The following is an 18,845-nucleotide window of genomic DNA, read 5'->3' as shown; positions in this document are numbered from 1 at the left end:
TTTCAGCTCAGGTCATGATCTTGGGGTCCTGGGATTGAGCCCCATGTTGGGCTCCATGGTCAGTGGGGAGTCTGCTTCAGGGTTCTCTCCCTGTGACCCTCCTCCCCCTCATGCATGCTCTCTGGACGTCTCTAAAAAATAAATAAATCTTTAAAAGAATGAATAAATAAATTTAGTTCTGTCACTACTAAGCTTCTAATCTTGGGTAAATTACCTATATTCATAGTGCCTGTTTCCTCATTTGTAGAATGAAAATTAATAATAGTGCCCATCACAACGTGTACGTCACGTATTGTGTTTAATACAGGGCTTGGCATATAGCACTCACTAGTTACCGTTGTTATTATTGAACAACACTGTGCCTGGTATATTTTAGATGTTCCATGAATATTTATTGGGGAAAAAAAGAAACAAATAATCTAAGGTTCTAACTAGGAATAATTATCCTATTCCTGGAGATCAATTCTAACCCTTGTCAAAAAAGTCCTTCTGTAGTCAGAGGTACTATAGGAGGAAGAGAGAAGCATTTGGCTACCATTTTGGCAAAGATTCCTAAAATTAACTACTCTTCCTTTGGGGGAATAGCATAGAGGTGAGTCACCATTTAAATAAAACTGATGCCTTTCTCCTGAGAATTGAAGGAGTTGAGAAGCAGGACTGTGAAGATTCCTTGGCAGAGTGAACCATAAAGGCAGCACCTCTTCTTGACTATGTCTGTGCCTGGACATGGGGAGCTAGTGAAATGATGGTAGAAAGCAGTGCACCCCAAGGACCAAAGTACGTGGCTCAGCACTAAGCATAAATGCTCTGAAAAAAGGCTCAGAATTGGCTTCAAGGGATTCCTCATCTCAGCGACTCTTAGTCAACTGCTGATGTTTTGGTAATTGAGTTTACTTTTCTGGCTCCATGTGCTTAGGGCTTGTATTAAGTCTCTCACAACAACGTCTACATAAAAAACTTAAAAACCTATAGATTGATGTGAATCCCACAGAAATAGAAATGTGCTAATCTGCTGAAGCTCCTCCCTATTCCTCCCAACCCAAATTTTTTTTAAATACAAAGTGAATGTGTCTACTATCAGGAATAGTTTCTTATCTGAACAAATCATGCCAGGGTGAGAAGTCCCAGACATACAAGATATAGGGAGGGTGGGTATGTAAGAAGAGCATAATTTTCTTCTTTTTGATTTCTGGAAACACTTTGATTCTTTTCTTTGAACAGTAAATTTACATAAATTAAATGACTATGACTTGGGTTTCATATACCTTGAATTGAAGATAACCCTAATGGAGTTAAGTATTATTGAAGCTGCAAAGGACCAACTGTTGACAAGACAGTAGTTTATAACCCTCAGCACCAAGGTAGGCAAAAGCAACTTTTTTTTCTGACCAGTGTGTTTGTAAGGACAACCTATGACTTCTTGATTTGTCAGCATTTTTCTCTGATATTGACCTGGAGGACTATAATCAGCAAGTATATTTGATAAAAGTTCAGATTTCAGATGCAGCACATGTTGGAAATATTACAATACACTTACTAAAGTCTGAGATTACTTTAGTGTGTAGTGTTTTAATTCCCCCCCTTGCCTTTTTTTCTCTTTTCCTTTTTGGTTTTACCTTTTATCCTTTTTCTTTCTCACTTTCTCCCTTTGTTCTGTCTCTACATCTCCTTTGTTGCTCTCTCTCAAATGCTTCCCCCCCTTTTAAAAATTTAAATTCAGTAAGTCAACTTATAGTACATTATTAGTTGCAGATGTAGTGTTCAATAATTCATCAGTTGCCTATAACACTTAGTACTTATCACATTACAGACCCTCCTTAATGTCCATCACACAGTTACCCCATCCACTCTCCTACCTCCCCTCCAAAAACCCTCAGTTTGTTTTGTATAGTTGAGTCTCTCATGATTTGTCTCCCTTTCTGATGACTTCCCATTCAGTTTTCCCTCCCTTCCCCTCATGCTCTTCTGACCTATTTCTTATACCCTAGTGTTCAAATATTTTCTAATACCTAAAGTTGGTCATCACTGTGGATGCAAAATTGAATAGGGTTATAAAACTAGTAAGACACAACACTGTACAAAGCACTTATTTGAATAATGAACAAGGTTTATATTGTTTCCTGTTTCCTGGAAAAATCCATGCTTGGTCATAAAGTTAAATTTGGAAGGAGTATGTTATTTTGTATTTAGAATACGTCTTCAACAAATTAATTAATGAATAGAGGATAAATTCCAGAAACAAAGCAAGCAAATTAAATAACTTAATATTTATATTAAAGAGTCTTTTAATCACTTGCTTTCAAATTTTTTTCTTAAATCTGATGACCTTTCTTTTTGCCATTTATTACTTTTTCTTTTTCTCCTGTTTCTTCTCACTTGGTTAGCTTATATTTTTAGCATCTTTGCCTTTTGGAGATGGTCAGAGACAATTTTGAAATATTTCTTTGGTGATACTCTTGTGAGACCAGTAAAATCATATTAACAACAACAATAGTAAATTTAAAATGATTTGATCTTCATGACACTCCTAGATACAGATATATTTATTCCCCACTTTAACAGATGAAAACATTGAATCCCAGAGAGATAAAATAAATTGATGCTATGTAGTTAATAAGTGGTGTATCCCAGATTTTAAGCTAAGTCTTTGAATTTTAAGCTCACTTCTCTTTGCTCTTTTTCCTTATATTTTCATCCCTCTTTCTTTTGCCTCTTTTTTTCTTCTTCCTCTCAGTGATGCTTTATGACTGTTTACTTTTGGCCATCACTGGGAATACAAGAATGAATGATTACAATTGCATCAAGGCACATTTTTGCCTTCAGGGATGCACCCTGTTGAAGAATGAGAGATGAGTACCAGACAATGTGGCACAGGCCTTTGGGGCGATTTAGAATCTTCAGTGAGATTGGAAGGAAGTAGCAATACTATTTTAAGTCTTGAGGAAGCTGAGAAGCTACCAGACATGTAAAGTATGAAAAAGTATGGCCTGTGAAAGAATCTTTATATATCTTTTAGTATTTTGCATGACCTCATTTAGAAAAAATTGGATTTTTCACTAGTAAACATGTTCAGCCACTTTGGAGGTAAAATACACAAATCTTTGGGTATTTGTGAATCTGCCACATCCATGGCTATATCATTGACTGGCTCTTCCAAATTGATGCATGGCATTTTTTTTTCTGATTTTAAATGTTGCACACTTTTGTTGTAGAAAATTAAAACAAGGGATGCCTGGGTGGCTCAGTTGAGTAAGCCTCTTGATTTCAGCTTAGGTCATGATTTCAGGGTCATGGGATTGAACCTGTACTGGGTGTGGAGCTTGCTTAAGATTCTCTGCCACCCCATCTCCTTCTGCCCCTCTCCCTAACTTGTGCTGTCGTTCCTTCTCTTTCTCTCTCAAAGAAAAAATCAGGAAATTATAAAAAACAAAACAATAGCACCTACATTGTCACTTATAAGAATACCTAATATGAAACCGTCAATAGGGTTTTGGGCTTGTTTTCACCTTCTGCAAAACTAGAAAAAATAAGGCATGCCATGAATATTCATTAGGTGAAAGTGTCATTATTGAGGAAGAGTGTGACTCTCTTTTCAGGGATGTCACTTGTCACCTGAACGGATTTGATGGAGAAGATGAATAATGTGACGGAATTCATTCTCCTGGGCTTGACTCAAAATGTGGAACTTCAGAAATTTTCATTTGTTGTGTTTTTAATTGTCTACTTGGTCACCTTGGCAGGCAACTTGCTTATCATGATCACCATCAGCACCAGCAAGGCCCTGGAAACACCCATGTACTTCTTCCTGTCTTACTTGTCCCTTATAGATGGCTGCTGTTCTTCCTCCATGACCCCTAAAATGCTTGCTGACACTCTTACTATGAGAAAAATCATCTCTTTTAGGGGATGTATGACTCAGGTCTTTGCTGAGCATTTTTTTGGTGCTGCTGAGATTATCCTCCTTACAGTGATGGCCTATGACCGCTATGTGGCCATCTGCAAACCCTTGCACTACACAACCATCATGAGTCAACAGGTCTGTAGCCCCTTGTGGGCATGGCCTGGGCTGGAGCCTTTGTCCATGTAACCATTCAGATCTTCTTCACAGTCTGGCTGCCTTTCTGTGGGCCCAATGTTATAGATCATTTCATGTGTGACTTAAACCCTTTGTTGAAACTTGTCTGCATGGACACTCATACCCTTGGTCTCTTTGTTGCTGCCAATAGTGGGTTCATCTGTTTGTTAAACTTTCTCCTTTTGGTGGTCTCCTACATAGTCATTTTGTTCTCCCTAGGGACCTACAGCTTGGAGGGGAGACGTAAAGCCCTCTCTACTTGTGTCTCTCACATCACCGTGGTCACTTTATTCTTTGTGCCCTGTATATTTGTGTATTTGCGTCCAGCGATCACCTTTTCCATTGATAAAGCTGTGGCTGTGTTTTATACCATGATAACTCCTATGTTAAATCCTTTAATCTACACCTTGAGAAATGCAGAGGTGAAAAATGCTATGAAGAAGCTCTGGATCAAAAGGTGACTTCAATGGAGAAATAATCATAATAGCATAAAATGACCTTATCTTTTAAATGGCAAAGAGAAGATAATATAATTTCAATGGTTCAGGGCCAAGTGAACATTGTATGTAAAAGTATGTTGATGTTGGCATGTAAGTTTTCTGAGGAAAGGCCCAGGCAAGAAATTATTAATAATTTAAAACTATGACATTTAGATTTATTTATTGCCCATTTAGTCAAACTTTGATTACTTTCAGAATCAGTTGGAATTCTTGTTAAAACACACATTTCCAAGATATAGACTGGGGAGATTCTAACTCAGTGGGGCACTGTTCTTGGATTGGCATATTTGCATTTTAAACAAATTATGTAGATGTGTCTAAGCAGGTGATCTATGCATACACTTTGAGCAACAATGCTATAGATTATGTTTGCATCCTTAGCTTATTATCAGATCACTTTGTTACAGCATTTCCTGGGAAGTATATTTCATAGCAGTTGCTATGCAATGAGCATTTGAAACTCAACTCTTCATAAGTCATGCAGTGCAAGCTTACTACCTTTGCAATGGCAAAACAAAAATGTAGTATTCTGTGAAGCTTTCTCTGTTCTTTATCTTCACTTCCTATACTTTTAAATCTTTTGCTACATCTGGTCTGATTCTCTCTTTTCCTCTCTATTTCCAAAGGGAAGACCTACTATCCTTGCTGGGTTATTTGGACTAAAATTTATTGTTACTGTAATAACAATTAGTCATTTACATTGAGAATATCATTGTCATGATTTTGCTGTGTGAAGAAGACATTATGTAGCATTTTTATATGCACATTTGTAGGAATGAGTTTAGTGTATTCTAATCGTTAAGAGAATAGTCTCTAAGTAAGATAGTTCTGAGTCAAAACTTAGTTTTACTACATTCATTGTGAACTTTAGGAAACTACAGTATCTTTGAGTTAAAGGAGAGTGATAGAGATATTATTAGGATTAATACATAATTCTTGTAAATCTTGTATTACCAATAAATTCTCAAAGGCTGTTAGCTGATTATGAAATTCATTACTGGAGTCTCTATAATATTGCAGAACCACTTAATCTAGTTTTTGAGAATTGGAATGGATAATACGTAATTTCTTTCTACCTTCTTTGAAGAATAATATTCTATACTCACTGGCCTTGTAAAATTCTTGGTGTCTGGAATGTTTCCCAACATCCTTGACCATTACTTTCTTGCATTCTCCTGTTTTTCTCATTTCCATTGGCCTCGTGCTTCCTAGGCCTTGGGGCTGGTCCACTTATCGGTATGATTTTCTTCTGACAAGTCTTAATTGAAGGGCCAAAAAGTCATTTTATTATGAACCTGAGGTCAACAAAAAAAGGCAACCAGAATGTGAACAGAATTGAGATACTTGTTTAGAGGAGGTGGTGTGGTGAAAGTAGATCTGGAGTCAGATTTCATGAGTTTGAATGCAACCTGAGGAAATTATTTTATCTTTATACAATATTTTTTTATGTGTAAAAATAGTAACAATAATACGAATTTCATAATATATTTGGGCTATGTAAATGAGTTTTTAATGCTAAATGCTTATGAAAGTTCCTGGCACATAGTAAACATTATAAAAGCATATTTAAAAGAATAAAAAAAAACACTGCTGGCCCAACTCTTAGTATGGACAGATTTTTGCTTATATCTCTTTTTGAACTAGCAGGGTCTTCATTGTGTTTGGGTCAGCACCTTTATGGATGTTGGTCCCTGTCTCCTAAGGTGAAAAAAGACAACTAGTTCCTTATATATTATCAATACTATGTCAGGTAACCTTTTCCTTGAAGTTTAGGTAAAAGCATAATTGACTTTATGTTATTATTCAGCCTCTGGAAGTTAGTGTTAATGGCAGTTTTGGGTGATGTGGAAAGATTTGAGTTATGGAGTAAACGGAATTAGTATTGAATTCTGGTTAAGTTTGTGTAATATTGTGTGAATTTCATCAACTCTGAGGATCTTATTTAATTTATTTATTTATTTATTTTTAAAGATTTTATTTATCCATTCATGAGAGACACAGAAGGACAGAGGCAGAGACATTGGCAGGGGAGAAGCAGGCTCCATGCTGGGAGCCCAACATGGGACTTGATCCCAGGACTTCAGGATCACACCCTGGGCTGAAGGCAGAGCCCTTAATCACTGAACCACCCAGGCATTCCTCAGGGTTTTATTTTAATCTGAGCTCCCATGGACAGTGAAATGGTAATACATTTTTCAAACAGTAGTTTTAAGCATTAGATGAGACACTGCATGCCAAATATCCAGGACAATGCTTGTCACTTAGTGGGTACCTAATAAGCGTCATTGTCTTTGTTGCTCCTTCAATTGTTTATTTGTGTTCTATTTCTGAATTTTATTTTATTTTATTTTATTTTATTTTATTTTTTTATAATACATTTATTTTTTATTGGTGTTCACTTTGCCAACATACAGAATAACACCCAGTGCTCATCCTGTCAAGTGCCCCCTCAGTGCCCGTCACCCATTCACCCCCACCCCCGCCCTCCTCCCCTTCCACCAACCCTAGTTCGTTTCCCAGAGTTAGGAGTCTCTATGTTCTGTCTCCCTTTCTGATATTTCCCACACATTTCTTCTCCCTTCTGTCTGACTTTTAAAAAAACCTTCTGATTTATACATGTTATTCAACTCTAGGCAGATATTTCTATTATGAGGTCATGAGACACTTTCGAAATTCTGAGAGTAAAGCCCTCAAAATTAATACAAGATGGATAAGATTCACTCTCTACAAATTCACCTTAAAATGTGAATGTCTCTGAAGTTACAATTAGGTGAAGGAAAACACCAAATTTTGAGACACTTTCTATGATAAAAAAATCTGCAATTAGAAACGACAAATACCCACCATTTGCTTCAACGTGGATGGAACTGGAGGGTATTATGCTGAGTGAAATAAGTCAATCGGAGAAGGACAAACAGTGTATGTTCTCATTCATTTGGGGAATATGAATAATAGTGAAAGGGAATATAAAGGAAGGGAAAAGAAATGTTGGGAAATATCAGGAAGGGAGACAGAACATAAAGACTCCTAACTCGGGGAAACGAACTAGGGGTGGTGGAAGGGGAGGAGGGCGGGTGTTGGAGGGGAATGGGTGACGGGCACTGAGGTGGACACTTGACGGGATGAGCACTGGGTGTTTTTCTGTATGTTGGTAAATTAAACACCAATAAAAGTTAATTAAAAAAAAATCTGTATTACAATAATTAGTAATTGTAGTAAAAGTGGTTCCTACTTATTAAAATTTGACTGCTGCTACAAAGGCAAGTTACTGTTTAATCCCCTAAGATCTCTATGAAATAATGTTATTATTATTTCTTTCTAGAAGAACTGAAGTATGGAAAATTTAAATAATTTACTGTAGGTCATGCTAGATATGCCTGAGATGCAGTTTAGAACCGGTGCTCCTAAACACTATGGTATACTTCATAATAATGACAGATCACATAGCACTTTGTAGGGAGATAGACAATAAATAAGTTAATATATATGTATGAAAAAAAGTTACATTCAAGTGCTGAAAAATTTAAAGATGTAGTTAATGTGATAGTGACTCAAAAGACAAGGGGCCACTCTAGGTTTTGTGTTCACGGAAGACCTCAAAGCAAGAATTTATAGTGTTTATCTGTGTCCAGGTATGAGAGACAGTGAGCTGAAAGGTCATGAGTAAAACCACTAGAGAGGAGTTTCTGTACATGGGAAGGGGATTTTTATCTGATATGGGTGAGTGTCATTAACTACTCCCTTCTGACTCGGACATCATCAAGCAACCTTAACCTTACAATTAATTCAGCTCTAATTAAAGTCAGATGAAGTGAAATAAAACATCTGGACTCAAGCAATCGTCTTTCCCCAAAACCTGTATGTGCTTTCTGGCAGGTGTTTTCTTTGGTGGACTTGGTGTAGCCAATGACATTCATCTCCACTTTGCCTCTTCATGGCTTCTTTAATTTCTACAATTTTTTTTCCCATTTGAAAGCATTTGCTTAAATTGCACATCTCTATATAGTTGCCCGACTCAAGCACATCTCTTTGACCCTGTTATATCATTCTTTCCCTTACCCACTAGCTTCAGCTGCAATGGTTTCACTTTTGCCTATAGGCCTTTGAACTAGTTCTTTATTCCCCAAATGCTCTTCCTCTAGGCCTTCCTATTGCTTGGATTGTTGTCCTCACTCAGTCTGCAACACAATGGCCACCTTCTTAGAGGTCTTTAACCACCATCACCATGTAAAGCCATCCTCTATCTCCCTGAGTTATTCTGTCACAGTACTCACAATTTCTCTATAGCACTTTTGCCATCTGATTATCTGATTTACTTGTTTATTCTCTGTCTCTTCCAATTAGAATGCAAGCTTCACGAAAAGTAGGTGTATTGGCTATTTTACGCCCTACTGTATTGCCAGCACTTAGAGTAGACTTGGCACACGGCAAATGCTTTTTTTTTTTTTTTTACAGACTTACTGAATAAAAGGCCATCATTTCCACTTAACCCTCTCAAGAATAAATGCATTTTTAAAAGAGACCCTTGTTAACTGGAAGCTCCTGAAGTTGATGACTTTCCATTCTTGGTGATAAATTGAAATGGAGAATTTTAGGTCAGTTGAATATATCATCTGGGGTTCTTAGCTGATGATCCAGCATCTCTGTAGCTAGTTTCAGTAGAAGGGATATTTGATATGCAATTAAATAGTTTAAGGATATTTGGACGAGTGGGAATCACAAATTGATGGCTGAGCTATCAGGAAGAGCTTGCAGAAGCATACCTGACTGGACTGGCATGCAAGGGAGATGCTGCTTGTGCCTAACCAGGATCACCCTGCCCTGACTAGACTGTACTGGTGCCATCACATTCCTGACCTCAAAGCTGCTCTGATGCTTGGAACTACCTATCGCCAGATAACTGACTTCTGCTCCAAGACTTGCATACACTCTTGGTTGACGGAACCCATCACATGTCTGCACCTTTGTTGTAGGGAAACAAGGAAATGAGATTCTTTGGATTTTATGTTGGAATAGTGGATACATACCTTGGAAACTAACATGTGTGGCATGCTTTTAAGAGATTTTGGGGCAGCCACACACTCGGATGTGCACAATTGGGGATGGGAGCTCACAAAATGGGTTTCATTTATCCCATAGATAGTTTTTAATTTCCACAGAATATAAGAGTATCCCAGTCTCTATCCTAGATCTAGGAGAAGAAGCAGAAATAAGTGACCTCAGAGAAGCTGAGGGCAGGAAAATTGTTGATACCATAGTTATTCATATCATTTATACCTGCTGTGCTAATAGTTGTGGTTAGTGCTAAAGTAGAAACGCAATGGACAGTATTGTATTTCACCTTGTGGCATTAGCATAGTGTAGGGTATGATGCAGTAGCACTTCCCAAATACCTCTTCTAGCTTAATTTTGAAATGTTTATTATAAGGAAAGTTTTCTCAATAATAAACAAAAATGCTTGTCTTGCTTTAGTGACTCTCATCTTTTTTAAATAAACCACCCCAAAATGTATTGTGTACTATGTGTATCAGGCACTTTGCATACATTATATCATGCAATCATCATGATTTCTTGAAGTGCACATTATTCTCTTAGAGCTAAAAAATGAGGCTGAGGGATATTTAAAATAATTTTCTCAAAGTTATGCTATTTTAGGTAAGAAGGCAAATTAATCCTAGTCACCTCTCTCCAACACATTTGAAATTCTGTTTAAAATCCACAGTTGTCTAGGTTTAAAATGGTACGCTCATTTCATCTTACCTCAGATCTCCATCTAGTTGGATCTTGGCTCTTAATGCAGGCCTCCAGGATATTCAGCTTATCCACATGCATCTGTGTGCTTCCTCTTCCTGGACACATGTCACCTTAAAAAAATTAACAAACTTTACTTTTAGAGAAGTTTTCAGCTTCTGGCTATTTGAGCAGGAAGTACAGAGAGTGCCTGTATATTTGTCCCCACACATGCAAATTTCTCCCACTATGGACCTCTCACAAGACTGTGTACATTTGTTACAATTGATGAACCTATGAAACATTATCACATAAAGTCCATAAATTACATTAGAGTTCACCTCTGGTGCTGTACATTCTATAGGTTTGGACAAATGTATAATGACATGTATCTACCATTGTAGTACCATGAAAAGTAGTTTCACTGCCCTAAAAATATTCTGTGCACTGCCTGTTCATCCTTCTCTCTCCCCTAACTCCTGGCAGCCACTGATCTTTTCACTGTCTGCATCATTTTTCCTTTGACACAATTGCACATAGTTGGAATCATACAATATGTAGCCTTTTGAGATTGCATTCTTTCACTTAGTAATACACATTTGAATTTCTTCCATGTCCTTTTCTGACTTGGTAGGTCAACCTTTTAGTGCCAAATAGTCTTTATTTTCTGTCTGTACCACAGCTTTTATATCAACTCACCCACCAAAGAGTGTCTTGGTTGTTTTCATGTTTTGACAATTGTGGATAAAGTTGCTAGAAACATCTAGGCATAGATTGATTAAAGTATAATTGGCACATAATATAAGTTTAATGTGTACAATGTGATTTGTCAAACTTATATGTTGTGAAACTATTACCACAATAATTTAAGTTAAAACATTCATCCCTTCACATAATTACATTTTTTGGGGGGGAGAACATTTAAAATTTACTCTCAAGTATATAACACAATATTGTTAACTATGTCACCATACTGATTATTAGATATTCAGGACTTATTCATCTTCAGCTAGAAGTTAGTAGTTTTTGGTCAACATCTCCCTCTTTCCTTATCCCCACCTCCTGGCAACCACTGTTCTACTTTCTGATTCTATGAGTTTGACCTTTCTTCTTCACTTTTAAAGGATAATTACACAGAGCACAGTAATTTAGATTGGTGGGGGTTTTTTTTTCTTTTGTTTTCTCTCAGCACTTTATTTATTTATTTATTTTCTCTCAGCACTTTAAATACTCCATTCACTTCTTTCTTGCATGGTTTCTGAGAAGTTGGATCTAATTCTTTTTTCTTCTTGTGGTGGTGGTCCCAGTCTAGTGATAGTGATGTGATTGTCTAGGAATGCCTGCGGCACTCACCTGGGCTTGTATTACTTATAGTAAGTCCCCATAGACATTTCCTCCACTGAGGCCAGTGTTGTGGCTGGACTGGCTCTTGTGGTTCTTACTATGATTTCAGGATACACTTGACTGCACTAAAAATGATCAGGGAGCTTCAAGGTACAAGATTTTCTACACACTAGTCTTAGAGGGTAAACAGCATATCTGAGGGCCACATCTGAGATTGCAGTTAAAGAGAGCAAGAGTACAGACCTGAGGCTATGCCTTTATTAGGGTCTGATGGTAGTGGGGGCCTATGCAGGGTTTCATGGGTTCACTCCTTATTGGCTAATTTAAAGCATGAGAGTGAGAAGTAAGGCACAGAAAAGGAGAAGCAGGGTCACTAAACTGGTCAGTGGTTGAAGTTACCCAGGGCTTTCTGAAAGAGGAAACTTCATGAGTGGAGGTGTCTTAATTCCTAACCTGGTTGATTTGCTAGTAGCTGTGTCATATAGTTGGTAATATGTTTATTCATGATAGATGCTTTTGAAATGGATGCTTTGTCAATCAAAAACTTAATGTCAAGCAAGCACTTACAGTACAATCAAAGGGCTTAATGTCAGACACTACCCATAGGTAAGATACTTTTTCTTTGGTTTCTTGCAAGATTAAAAATTTTACCTTTGATTTTCTGAAGCTTGAATATGACATACTTCTATCTGGTTTTTGTTAGGCATTTATCTTATGAAGTATTACCTGAGCTTCCAGAGGCTTGGTGTTCAACATTAATTTGGGGGGCAATTCTCAGTCATTATTGCTTAAAATCTTGCCTCTGTTATTTTCACTTTTTCTAGTATTCCCATTACATGTATGTTACCTGTTTGGTAGTTGTCCCACTGTTTTGCATATTCTGTTCTAGTTTGTTTATTTGTCTATATTTTTTTCAGGCTTTTTTTCTCTTTGATTTTCCGTTTTGGAAATTTCTATTGCCATGTCCTGAGGCTATGTCCAGTCTACTAATGCTCATCAAAGGCATTCTTGAATTCTGTCAGTGTTTTTGATCTCTAGCATTTCTTTTCAATTTTTCCTTAGAATTTCTCTGTCTTCTTACATTATCCACCTGTTCTTGTCTTTAGTGATATAACAGGGCAAGTGTTCTGGAGTTCTATGATAAAATCTAACTCTTCTGGTCAGTTTGTACTCTGGGACTGTATAGTTCACCAGTGCTTCTCATCTGACCTGTCCATAATGTGATAGACCTAAAAGAATATTTACATCTAGATGTTCTTTTAAAATTTTAAAATTTGGTGGAAAAATCAAAGTAAATAAAATAAAGCAAGAGTCATTCTTGGACATACTCCCAGGGCATGACTTGATAATATATCTGGTTGGAAGGCAAAAAATGGCCCATGATCTTTGCATTTTTGGGGAGAAGATGCTATTCTCTTCAGCACTGTTACTATTCTTTCAGAACATTTCAAGAATGTCCTCTCTAGATCTCAGTACAATTAATTTTGCCATACAAACAGAATGAGATGGCCCCAAAATGGGAATGGTAATTTTTCTTTTTTTGAGGTACTAGAAAAAAAGTTATTTTTTGGAAGAGATTTTTCCTTTTAAAAGAGCTTGTTGCTGACTTGTTATTTCAATAGAGTTGCCTGCCTCAATAAATTACCCTAATGTGGAAAATTTTTGGTTTTCTATTTGCATCATGGAATTCCTTTTAAGTCGATCTACAATCAAGTAATAACAATTTTCTGAAGTACTTAGAGGACTCTGCAGAACAAGCACAGATCTGGTCATGTGAAGTAAAATATATCCTTAAGGACTAATGCAGCTTTTTGACCTCGTTGGTCATACTGGATAAGAGAGGCATTTCCAGGTCTTTATGAGTTAGTTTAAAAGTCTCCTGCTGACTGTAAGCAAGCTTTCAAAAGGTAAGCCTATAAGAGTTAATGGTGGAGATTTTCAATTGTGTGAATTATTTTATAATGCAGGAAATTCTTACAAATTTGAGCTTATGAGAATTAAAAGTTGAAAAGGTCTTCAGAATCACAGGAGTTTTGAAGTTAATCAGAGTTAGTTTTTTTTTTGACTCATAAGCTGCTTTATTTGCATGCAGAATGGTAAAGAATTGAGAATACATAATTGAAAAAATTGCCATAATAATTAAAAATGTTAAATGTCTAAACATGTAACCAGAATTGGATATTAGAGAGTCCTCTTAGTTAGGATACCTAAATAGAAAAAAAAAGAAGAAGAAAAAAAGTAGAAATATAAAAGTAAGTTTATCAAAATTATGTATGTATCACATATTAACATTTAATATATAAATGTTTATAACAAAAATATACAATTAAAATAAAATATAAATCCCTGGCATAGATGATAGAGTTATAGACAACCTAGCAGAGAAGACATGTTAACTAATGATCTGCAGTGTAACACAGAGAAAACATGTTAACTAATGATCTGCAGCGTAACACAGTAAATACTACTCTAAAACAATAAGCAAATTTTACATATGTACAGAGGAAAAACACTACTGCTTATTTCTGTTGTAAATATGATTCAATTATTTGTTCAAAGTTAGTTTTTTTTTTAATTAATTTTTATTGGTGTTCAATTTACCAACATACAGAAAAACACCCAGTGCTCATCCTGTCAAGTGTCCACCTCAGTGCCGGTCACCCATTCCCCTCCAACACCTGCCCTCCTCCCCTTCCACCACCCCTAGTTCGTTTCCCAGAGTTAGGAGTCTTTATGTTCTGTCTCCCTTCCTGATATTTCCCAACATTTCTTTTCCCTTCCTTTATATTCCCATTCACTATTATTTATATTCCCCAAATGAATGAGAACATACACTGTTTGTCCTTCTCCGATTGACTTACTGCACTCAGCATAATACCCTCCAGTTCCATCCACGTTGAAGCAAATGGTGGGTATTTGTCGTTTCTAATTGCTGAGTAATATTCCATTGTATACATAAACCACATCTTCTTTATCCATTCATCTTTCGATGGACACTGAGGCTCCTTCCACAGTTTGGCTATTGTGGCCATTGCTGATAGAAACATCAGGGTGTAGGTGTCCTGACGTTTCATTGCATCTGAATCTTTGGGGTAAATCCCCAACAGTGCAATTGCTGGGTCGTAGGGCAGGTCTATTTTTAACTCTTTGAGGAACCTCCACACAGTTTTCCAGAGTGGCTGCACCAGTTCACATTCCCACCAACAGTGTAAGAGGGTTCCCTTTTCTCCGCATCCTCTCCAACCTTTGTGGTTTCCTGCCTTGTTAACTTTCCGCATTCTCACTGGTGTGAGGTGGTATCTCATTGTGGTTTTGATTTGTATTTCCCTGAGGGCAAGTGATGCAGAGCATTTTCTCATGGGGTTGTTGGCCATGTCTATGTCTTCCTCTGTGAGATTTCTCTTCATGTCTTTTGCCCATTTCATGATTGGATTGTTTGTTTCTTTGGTGTTGAGTTTAATAAGTTCTTTATAGATCTTGGAAACTAGCCCTTTATCTCAAACGTCATTTGCAAATATCTTCTCCCATTCTGTAGGTTGTCTTTGAGTTTTGTTGACTGTATCCTTTGCTGTGCAAAAGCTTCTTATCTTGATGAAGTCCCAATAGTTAATTTTTGCTTTTGTTTCTTTTGCCTTCGTGGATGTATCTTGCAAGAAGTTACTGTGCCCGAGTTCAAAAAGGGTGTTGCCTGTGTTCTCCTCTAGGATTTTGATGGAATCTTGTCTCACATTTAGATCTTTCATCCATTTTGAGTTTATCTTTGTGTATGGTGCAAGAGAGTGGTCTAGTTTCATTCTTCTGCATGTAGATGTCCAATTTTCCCAGCACCATTTATTGAAGAGACTGTCTTTTTTCCAGTGGATAGTCTTTCCTCCTTTATCGAATATTAGTTGACCATAAAGTTCAGGGTCCACTTCTGGGTTCTCTATTCTGTTCCATTGATCTATGTGTCTGTTTTTGTGCCAGTACCACACTGTCTTGATGACCACAGCTTTTCAAAATCCTTTTAATATAGTTGAGTTTTAACATCTTCTCATAAATTTAACATGACTTGTACTTCTTTTCCTGTGGATTAACTATTAAAGACTATTTCGTTCATTGTTGATATCTCCAATGCTGATTTTTGAGTCTTTTATATACTAAAAAATGATCCCTTTTACTATGGTAGATGCATTATTTTTCTGGCTTGTCATATTTTTAACTTCTTTCATATGATGTAAAATGCCTCAAAATTTATTTTGACATAGGAATTAAGTAGGGATTGAATTTTATTTGTTCCCCTAAAGTTTTGTTGCATAGTTTTTTTATAGTTGCATAGTTATCTTTTGACTTGGATTCCTGACTATATATTCCATTTATATTTGGTTCTTTCTATTCTGTTTTATTTTATTTTTTAAATAGTTTTTAAAATTTTTATTTATTTTTTAAAAGATTTATTTATTTATTTATTTATTTATTTATTTATTTATTTATTTATGATAGACATAGAGAGAGAGAGAGTGAGAGGCAAAGACACAGGAGGAGGGAGAAGCAGGCTCCATGCCGGGAGCCTGACGTGGGACTTGATCCCGGGACTCCAGGATCGTGCCCTAGGCCAAAGGCAGGTGCTAAACCGGTGAGCCACCTGGGATCCCCTATTCTGTTTTACTGACTTCTTTGTTCATGGCTCAATTGATATGCAGTACATTGTTTTGATACATAATACATTTTGATTTGTGATGGGACTAATATTACTTATTTCTGTTCTTTTTCAGATTTATGCCTAGTCTTGCATATATATATTTCAAATTCAAGTGTAAAAAAATAACTTAGCAAATAAGATAAATAATCTTAACATTAAAATAAGTTGAGTAAAATAAGTTTAACATGGTTTAGTTCCAAAACAAAGTCAATTATTAGGTTCAATAATTCAATTTAAGGAGTTTAATCTAAGAAGAGTTTACAGCTTTCAAGTACTGAGAACCGTTATCCATGGACGGATCTTTTCATTCAACAACTCATCTTTCATAAGCTTGGGTATTGCTTCTATTTTCTGCCTGTGTAGCTCAACCCTTCCAAATATCTGTTGCTCTTCATCCATGACCCCTGAAATGCTGCCTGGCATTTTTGCAATAGAGAAACCATCTCTTTTACAGGGTGCAGGACTGAAATTTTTGCTGAGCATCCATGTGGCCATCTGCAAATCCCTGTAGTATGAAATCATCACAAGGACAGGGATACAGCTTTGTCTTTCAGGTGGCATGTGCTAGAGGCTTTGTCCTTGCAACCACTCAGGTCCTCGTCACATTGTGGCTGCCTGTGTGTGGCTCCAATGTTATAGACCATTTGTGTGTGATGTAAATCCTTGGTTGAAAGCCATCTGCATGGACACTCATACCCTTGGTCTCTTTGTTGCTGTCAAATGTGCGTTCATCTGCCTGTGAACATTTTCCTCTTGATGGTCTCCTAGCTGGTCATCATGTCCTCCCTGAGGGCCTGTAGCTTGGAGTGAGACCCAAAGCCATATCTGCCTGTGTCCTCATGTCACTGTAGTGGCCTTATATTGTGTCCTGAGTGTTTATATATTTGTATCCAATCACCAGCTTCTCCACTGATCAAGCCAAGAATCCATGGTAACTCTTTTGTTAAACATAAACCTGTGTACTCAGAAATTTGGAGGTAAAGAATGCCAAGAGGAAGTTGAATTCTGCAGGAGAGAGCATACTGAGGACTGTATGTTGGGTTGGGATGGGTGCCCCAAGGCAACTTGGAGTCCTCTCAGTGGAAGGGCGAGCCATGTTCCGAGGTGGAGAGTCAGCTCCGGGGGTGCCTTCCTTGGGCAGAGCGCTGATCCATCTGTGAAGCCAGACAAGGAAAAACTGGAGCAAAATCCCAAGGAGTTCCAGGACAGCAAAGCTCTGCAGAAAGACCTGGAACAATTTGCCAAGCCCCTGAAGCAGAAGCGGATCACTCTAGGATATACTCAGGCTGATATGGGGCTCACCCTGCTGATTCTCTTTGGAATGTGTTTCCCCAAACAGTCATCTGTCCCTTTGAAGCTCAACAGTGCAATTTCTAGAACACATGTAAGCTGTGGCTCCTGCTGCAGAAGTGTGGGTAGAAGCTGACAAAAATGAAAATCTGCAGGGGAGGTAGGTACAAAGCAAGGATCCTTGTGCAGGCTGCAAAGAGGAAGTGAACCAGGATGGAGAACCGAGTGAGGTAACCTGGAGAACATGTTCCTGCAGGGCTGGAAAGCCACTGTGCTTCCGATCAGGCCCGCAGCTTGGGCGTGAACAGGATGTGGTCCAAGCTTATTTCTGTAATTAGTAGTGACTAATGGCAAGGAGAGGACTTTGAGGCTGCTGGGTCTCTTTTCTCAGGAGCACCAGTATCCTTCCCTCTGGCACCAGGGCCCCTTTCTGGTACCCCAGGCTATGGGGGCCCCCACTTTACTACTTTGGTCTCCTTGGTGCCTCTCTCTGAGGGTGAAGCCTTTTCCTCTGTGTCGGTCACCGCTCTGGGCTCTCTCTTGCATTCAAAGTGAGGAGCCAGCCCTTCCCAGGGATGGGGGCAGAGGAAGGGGAAGAGCTAGGGAATGAGAACCTAGGGTTAGTACCAGGGCTTCGGGATTAAAGTTCTCCATTCACTGTAGAAAGGGTTTGGCACCACAACGGGTGTGGGAACAGAGTTTGGGGGGAACGGGTTGGAGGGAAGGTTAAGTTCAAGGATGCTCTTGTTTTTAATCCCTACATCACTTATCACTTTGTTTTTAAATAAAGAAGCCTGGGACACAGTAAAAAAAAAAAACTTTAGGAAATACTAATCATGAAAAGTGTAGCTTCAATCTGTTACCATGCAAAGTTACTATAATATTACTAGTATATTCCCTAAGCTGTACTTTTCATTCTTGTGAGTTATTTATTTTATTCCCAGAACATTGTACCTTTCAGCCCCTTCACCTATTTCGCCTATCCCTCTACTCCCTCCCCTGTGGCAGCTGCCAGTTTGTTCTCTGTATTATGAGTCTGGTTTTGTTCTTTGGTTGTTTTGGTTTCTTGATTAAATTCCACATGGAAGTGAAATCTTTTGTGACATCTTGAAGATATCCCTCACCAGTCCATGTAGATCCTTTAGTTTTTCTTGTACTCCATATTACTCACTTATAAATATGTACCACAATAAATGTATCCATTCCTGTTCATATTATTACTTTT

General features: G+C 37.6%; 1 protein-coding gene and 1 pseudogene across 1 annotated transcript; both read left to right on the top strand.

Moving 5' to 3' along the window:
* Positions 1-3,625: 3,625 nt before the first annotated feature.
* LOC121471877 (olfactory receptor 4C12-like) lies at positions 3,626-4,536 on the top strand. Its single transcript, XM_041722751.1, is given in 2 exon segments — positions 3,626-4,043; positions 4,046-4,536. Coding segments are annotated over 2 exon segments (909 nt in total).
* Positions 4,537-9,895: 5,359 nt separating this feature from the next.
* On the top strand, positions 9,896-18,175 carry LOC121471641 (annotated as a pseudogene).
* The last annotated feature ends 670 nt before the right edge of the window (positions 18,176-18,845 follow it).

This window comes from Vulpes lagopus, chromosome 11, assembly GCF_018345385.1.
Source record: "Vulpes lagopus strain Blue_001 chromosome 11, ASM1834538v1, whole genome shotgun sequence".
Lineage (NCBI taxonomy): Eukaryota > Metazoa > Chordata > Mammalia > Carnivora > Canidae > Vulpes > Vulpes lagopus.
This window is presented reverse-complemented; position numbering and strand designations above follow the sequence as displayed.